General features: G+C 48.9%; 1 protein-coding gene across 1 annotated transcript; it reads left to right on the forward strand.

The window, feature by feature from the left end:
* Window positions 1-3,457: 3,457 nt before the first annotated feature.
* Window positions 3,458-6,700, forward strand: LOC146073643 (E3 ubiquitin-protein ligase TRIM21-like). The gene has a single exon (XM_083180990.1). It carries the CDS (start codon window positions 3,504-3,506, stop codon window positions 4,938-4,940), a length of 1,437 nt encoding a protein of 478 aa, XP_083037116.1. The 5' UTR covers window positions 3,458-3,503; the 3' UTR covers window positions 4,941-6,700.
* The last annotated feature ends 367 nt before the right edge of the window (window positions 6,701-7,067 follow it).

The following is a 7,067-nucleotide window of genomic DNA, read 5'->3' on the forward strand; positions in this document are numbered from 1 at the left end:
ATAAGATCCTGTATTACCACCCGCGGGTCAGGGTGCGCTTCCATCGGCCTCGGGAACATAAGATCCTGTATTACCACCCGCAGGTCAGGGTGCGCTTCCATCGGCCTCGGGAACATAAGATCCTTTATTACCATCCGCAGGTCAGGGTGCGCTTCCATCGGCCTCGGGAACATAAGATCCTGTATTACCACGCGCAGGTCAGGTTGCGCTTCCATCGGCCTCGGGAACATAAGATCCTGTATTACCACCCGCAGCTCAGGGTGCGCTTCCATCGGCCTCGGGAACATAAGATCATGTATTACCACCCGCAGGTCAGGGTGCGCTTCCATCAGCCTCAGGAACATAAGATCCTGTATTACCACCCGCAGGTCAGGGTGCGCTTCCATCGGCCTCGGGAACATAAGATCCTGTATTACCACCCGTAGGTCAGGGCTCGCTTCCATCGGCCTCGGGAACATAAGATCATGTATTACCACCCGCAGCTCAGGGTGCGCTTCCATCGGCCTCGGGAACATAAGCATCTGGTTTACCTCGGGCTAGCATCACAGTTGCATACCTCCCAACTGTCCTGATTGTATGGTGCTGTCCTGCGTACCACTCCGGGGCTGGCGGTGTCGCGTGGTGGTGGTGGGGGGTTGTAGTTGGGAGTCCCCCCTGCCTTCAGATCAGCAGAGGTGCAGGGAATAGTCTCTGTGAGCATGGGCACAGCGTCTATTCAGTAAAAAAGAGGTGTTAGGGGCATGGCCAGCAGCTTACACAGTGACAAATATGGGGCGTGGCTTGTGACAGCGGTATCCACTTGAGGCCACACCTCCTACATAGGCCCCATCCTTTCTGGGAGAGCATCCCAACTACTGGCTTTATAATGTTGGGAGATATCCCCATGAGGCCACACCTCCTACATAGACCACACCCTTTCTGGGAGAGCATCCCAACTACTGGCTTTATAATGTTGGGAGATATCCCCATGAGGCCACACCTCCTACATAGACCACACCCTTTCTGGGAGAGCATCCCAATCACTGGCATTATAATGTTGGGAGATATCTGTCACGATCCAGATATTAAGGCACACCATCTTACCGGCTAAGTGCCTGCGCAGGCTGAGCTTGCATTACAAGTCCCGATACAGCCAGCATCCTGAGCGCAGTGCGCCTCCATGTCAGTCATCCGGCAGTCCTCTCAGCGCTGCTGAGTCTGCGGCTGCGCGTGAACCGCTCTCCTTACCCGCAGTAATGGTATCCTTTGCTCAGCAAATCCTGTGTCCGACGCCATTGCTCCCGGCCACAAGCATGGTGTTTCCAAACATACTTTCCCGCCTTAGCCAGACATGGTGACTACCATGATGTTGTCAGTCACATGTCTGGTTCATCCATTCTGGCAATGAGTTGATCTCCCAGGTTACCTGCCCGGCCAATCCAGGCCAAGCCATGGGTATAAGTATCCTGGGAGCTCTCATCTCATTGCTAGTGCTTCATTTGTCATCCTGCTATGCAAGTGTTTGTCTGCTGGTATTCTCTCCCAGCTGCAGTGTTCCATCCAGGTGCTCCAGGTTGCTGTGTCCATCCAGGCCCACCATTGCCTGTGTTCCATCCGGGCTCACCATCGCCTGTGTTCCATCCGGGCTCACCATTGCCTGTGTCCATCCAGGCTCACCATCGCCTGTGACATCGGGGACACCATCGCCTGATATATCGGGGTCACCATCGCCTGTGACATCAGGGACACCATCGCCTGATATATCGGGGTCACCATCGCCTGTGACATCAGGGACACCATCGCCTGATATATCGGGGTCACCATCGCCTGTGTCCAAGCCGGGTCTCCTGTCCCATCCAGGTTCCCTGTGACATCACCTGTGATTCCACCTGCCGCATATCCACTTACCAGCTTCAGCCTAGCTCCGATGTTCCACCATCGATCCTGACCGATACTCCGGTTATCCTCTGTTGTCTCCATCCGTTCCTTCCGGATTCCACAGCCTTCATCAACTCTGCATCCCTGGTCCGATACTCCGGATACCACACTCCATCCGATGTTCCACCATTGAGTCCATATCGGTACAAGTAGTTCTGTTTCACCTTACCATTGACTGTCATTTATCATTCCATCGCTTACAAACTGCTTGTACCATCTTCCTACAATATACCTGTTGTATTTTACTTTCTTCCTCTGGGTGCACTGTCGTGCTCATATACACAAGGGTCTCCTACAGCCTGCCCGGTTCCAATACCGATCTAGACCCCCACCAGAGGTCTTTGTCTCAGCGACTCAGACCCCTGGTGTGATAATATCCCCATGAGGCCACACCTCCTACATAGGCCACACCCTTTCTGGGAGAGCATACCAACTACTGGCATTATAATGTTGGGAGATATCCCCATGAGACCACACCTCCTACATAGGCCACACCCTTTCTGGGAGAGCATCCCAACTACTGGCATTATAATGTTGGGAGATATCCCCATGAGGCCACACCTCCTACATAGGCCACATCCTTTCTGGGAGAGCATCCCAACTACTGGCATTATAATGTTGGGAGATATCTCCATGAGGCCACACCTACATAGGCCACATCCTTTCTGGGAGAGCATCCCAACTACTGGCATTATAATGTTGGGAGATATCCCCATGAGGCCACACCTCCTACATAGGCCACACCCTTTCTGGGAGAGCATCCCAACTACTGGCATTATAATGTTGGGAGGTATCCCCATGAGGCCACACCTCCTACATAGGCCACACCCTTTCTGGGAGAGCATCCCAACTACTGGCATTATAATGTTGGGAGGTATCCCCATGAGACCACACCTCCTAAATAGGCCACACCCTTTCTGGGAGAGCATCCCAACTACTGGCATTATAATGTTGGGAGGTATCCCCATGAGACCACACCTCCTAAATAGGCCACACCCTTTCTGGGAGAGCATCCCAACGACTGGCATTATAATGTTGGGAGATGCAGTTGCACCAATTTATAAAATATTTATTTCATCCGAAACAAACAAGTTTGTTTTTAGCCCAGTTATATTGTAACCACGTCTAATACAGGCATGGCCAAACTGTGGCCCTCCAGCTGCTGTAAAACTACACATCCCAGCATGCCTTGCCATAGTTTTAGCATTCCCTAATAGCAAACTGTGGCAAGGCATGATGGGACTTGTAGTTTCACAACACCATAGTTTGGTCATGCCTTGTCTAATACAACTGGCACAGGGCAGCATTTTTGGGATTTAAAAAAAAAATCACAACAAATTGTTTCAATACAAAATGTGTATATTCCTGCCAGATGAGCAGTTAATAATTTTTAATTTGTTAAATAACTGCAAAATCAGAACATTTATCAGTGTGATGTCCCCTTATGTACTAGGTGTGTCCCATAGTGTAACTGAGCCTATGGTTATAATCCTAGTGTCAGCTCAGCCGCACCCTGTGTACAGAATGTGACCCGCTGTTATCTGAGTGTCAGAGTTCACTTTCATTTCTCCCTCCTGCTGCCAGCGATGGCGTCTGCTGATCTGAGACAGGAGCTGGTCTGTTCCATCTGCCTGAGCATTTATACAGATCCTGTAACCCTGAGATGTGGCCACAACTTCTGCCGGGTCTGTATTGATCGTGAGCTGGATACACATGAAGAGTCTGGAGATTATACCTGTCCTGAGTGCAGAAAAGAATATCGGAGGCGTCCTGCACTGGAGAAAAACTGGACACTCTGCAAAATCGTAGAACGTATCCGCTCATCTCCCGAGGAGGGAACTGGGGTGTCCGGCAGGAAATGCTCTGTTCATAAGAAGGTCCTGGAGTATTACTGCACTGAGGATGCTGCCTGTATCTGTGTGTACTGCTCAGCTGGAGAACATCGGGGACACCAGGTGGAGATGCTGGATGAGGCCTCTGAGAAGAAGAAGGAGAAGCTGAGGAATGTTCTGCAGAAACTGACCACAAAGAGAGCGGAGACTGAGAACAGAGTCCAGAGACTGCAGGAGCGCAGGAGAGAGGATCAGGGAAAAGCAGCGGGTGTAACAGAGACAGTCACTGTCCTGTTTAGAGACATCAGGAGACAGCTGGAAGACCTGGAGAAGAGAGTCCTGAGTGAGATCTCCAGGCAGGAACAGCGCGTTTCACTCACAGTCTCTGATCTGATCCAGCAGCTGGAAATAAAGAAGGACGAGCTGTCCGGGAAGATGTGTCACATTGAGGAGCTGTGTAACATGTCTGACCCAGTGATTGTCCTACAGGAACCGGACACAGGGGACTTGTGTGACACTGAGGACACAGAGAGACACGATAACCAGGTCCGTGGTGCAGGAGGTCTGGATGTGGGTCTCATCTCACGGACATTACGCACATTATCTGCTATAATAACAGGGATAAATACAGGGATCTATGTGCCAGAACCTACAGACCTATTACTGGATGTAGCCACAGCTGCTAATTATATACAGATATCAGGTGACAGGAAATCTGCATCCAAGTCACGTATATACCAGAATCGCCCAGTAACACCAGGGAGATTTCAGTATTTTCAGGTAATAAGCACCAGGGGATTCTCCTCAGGGCGACATTACTGGGAGGTGGATGTCAGTAAGTCACGGTGGTGGGGGGTGGCGATGTGTTATCCCAGTATAGACAGGAGAGAGCTGCAGTCATACATTGGATGGAATAACAAGTCCTGGTGTCTGTGCTGGCGGTATAATCGGTACTCAGCAATACATGACAATATGTGGATCCGGTTACCTGCTAATCTCCCCTGTGACAGAGTGAGGATATACCTGGATTATGAGGCAGGACAGATCTCCTTTTATTCTCTGTGTGACCCCATCAGACACTTACACACCTACACTGCCGCCCTCACTGGGCCCCTCCATGCTGCATTATGTGTATGGGACGGGTGTATAACTATATGTGGGGGAGTCAGGAGCTGGGAGATGTTACCATAACAATCTGCCCAGAGACTGGTGACATCACTGGGAGGGAGGAGTCAGGTCCATACAGCTCCTGGGTGAGGAGTTGGGGTGATGTGAGGCAGTATGCTGTGGGTGGGGTGTATCTTTATGATCATGTCACCATAGCAAACCCCCCCCCCCCCTTGCATTGCTGAGATTACCGGTATTGTACACCTGGGGGCGTGGCTAGGGTGACGCAATTCAGTGTAAATCACATAATCCACCTATGGTCCTCCCACCTTTTTCATTAAATGGGTGTCATCTGAATCTGTGAGACTTGCCCACTTTCCCAGGGGCCAGGAGCACTGCCCGATGTTTGGGAGCCTCCTGTGTGATCTGGCGCATGCACATCTGTAGCCCGTGTCCCTGCAGAGGTTCCATAATACCCTTTCCCCTATGTAATTGCAGTTCTGGGCGCTCCCCTATGGCATACATATGTACTTACAGTGGCCAACAGTTATTTTATGTCTTTTAGGAAACTACTTTGCATATTTCCGCCTTGTTTCCCTCGTATCTCATTTTATTTTGCTGTTTTTGTTTATTGCGTCACATTCTCCTATAGTCAGTTCTGGCTTCCGGTGTCCAATGTATGACTGGCGGTTACTTCTGCTTCTTACATCACGCACTTCTCTTATTGTAGATGTTATTGTATATACGAGGCTGGATTGGACAGTAACGCCTCCATGCCTATAAGTGTTTTATCTGTGAACACATTGGAACACTTTGTTTTGTACATGATAACTCAGTTTATCCTCTGTGTAATGCACTATACACTTTCCAACGTAGTCTCCATCCCTTTCCACGCATGTGCGCCAACGCTTGACGAGTCGGGCAAACCCATCAGAAAAGTTGGACATGCACTAGTTCGACATTGGCAAAAGGTCGACACCAGGAAAAGGAGGACATGGAAAAGGTTGACACAAAAAGTTGAGTTTTTCATGGTTTTTGTTGTCATTGTCGACATCTGTTGACACGGACCCCAAATAAGTGTAGCGCACACCCTCGCATGGTAATTTGCCATTTATTTTCAGAGTCCATGTGGATCTTAAAGTATAAAACAGTATAAAAGAAAAAAGAAGGAAAAAAATTGTGAAAAATCTTCTCAACCTTTTGGGGTCGACCTTTTCCCTGCCAACCATATATACCACAGCCTAACAAGTCCGTCATAGTGTGATAGTCAGTCTGCCCCTGGGGGTATTCCCATAGACCACTGCAGCCACTGCTTCCGGCCAGGCCTGTGTAGTGATAGTTCCATAGTACATCTATCACATATAATATTCTCACAGGACCAATAACTTCACCTATAGCAGTCGCCTTTCCCATAACATTCAGCACACTTATGGGGTACACACGTATGGGGTACTCAGGTACCCCCAGGTGTCCGCCGAGGGTAATGAGAACATAGTACGGCAAATATAATCTGATCTGTGCAGGGAAGAATCAGAAGTGATTACAGTAGGATGCGGCATGTGAAACGCGTTGTGACTTCACTGCCCAAAGGGCGTGTCTAATTCCACATATGGGCGTATCTAATTCCACATATGGGCGTGTCTAATTCCACATATGGGCGTGTCTATTTCCACATATGGGCGTGTCTAATTACACATATGGGCGTGTCTATGTCTAAATGATTGCTGTTATTGTTATATATGTCTGTATAATATGTGTAATAATATATTGTAGGAAGTGTTGCCAGTACTGATAGTAACATTGCTGCTGTTCTCCCTCAGCACAGTATACATGAGTAATGTGATGTATATGCAATAAATTCCAAATGCAATTTGACCATGTGTGAATTCATCCATAAGCATATAAGTGTGATTTCAGTGTATGAGATGTTATTTTATTGTGAACACCGGACTGTCTGCATCTTGTAGGCACTACCTATGTATTGGATGTTCTGTTTTCCCATACCATTATACCATCAGTCAAATCATTATAGACACCAGATACTCTAATTGCACAATGTATGTGACTAGGTTATGTTATATAGAGGGTGTAGGTCGTCCATGTTATGGCTGACCACCCTTAGTCGATCCTGCTGATGTCTGAAGATAGACGGGGGCCGCTTGCATGGTAGTAACGCTAGTTAGACTCCAGCGGATGATTGGTGGGACCGGA

The sequence above is a fragment of the Crinia signifera genome, chromosome 4, assembly GCF_055691185.1.
Source record: "Crinia signifera chromosome 4, ASM5569118v1, whole genome shotgun sequence".
Lineage (NCBI taxonomy): Eukaryota > Metazoa > Chordata > Amphibia > Anura > Myobatrachidae > Crinia > Crinia signifera.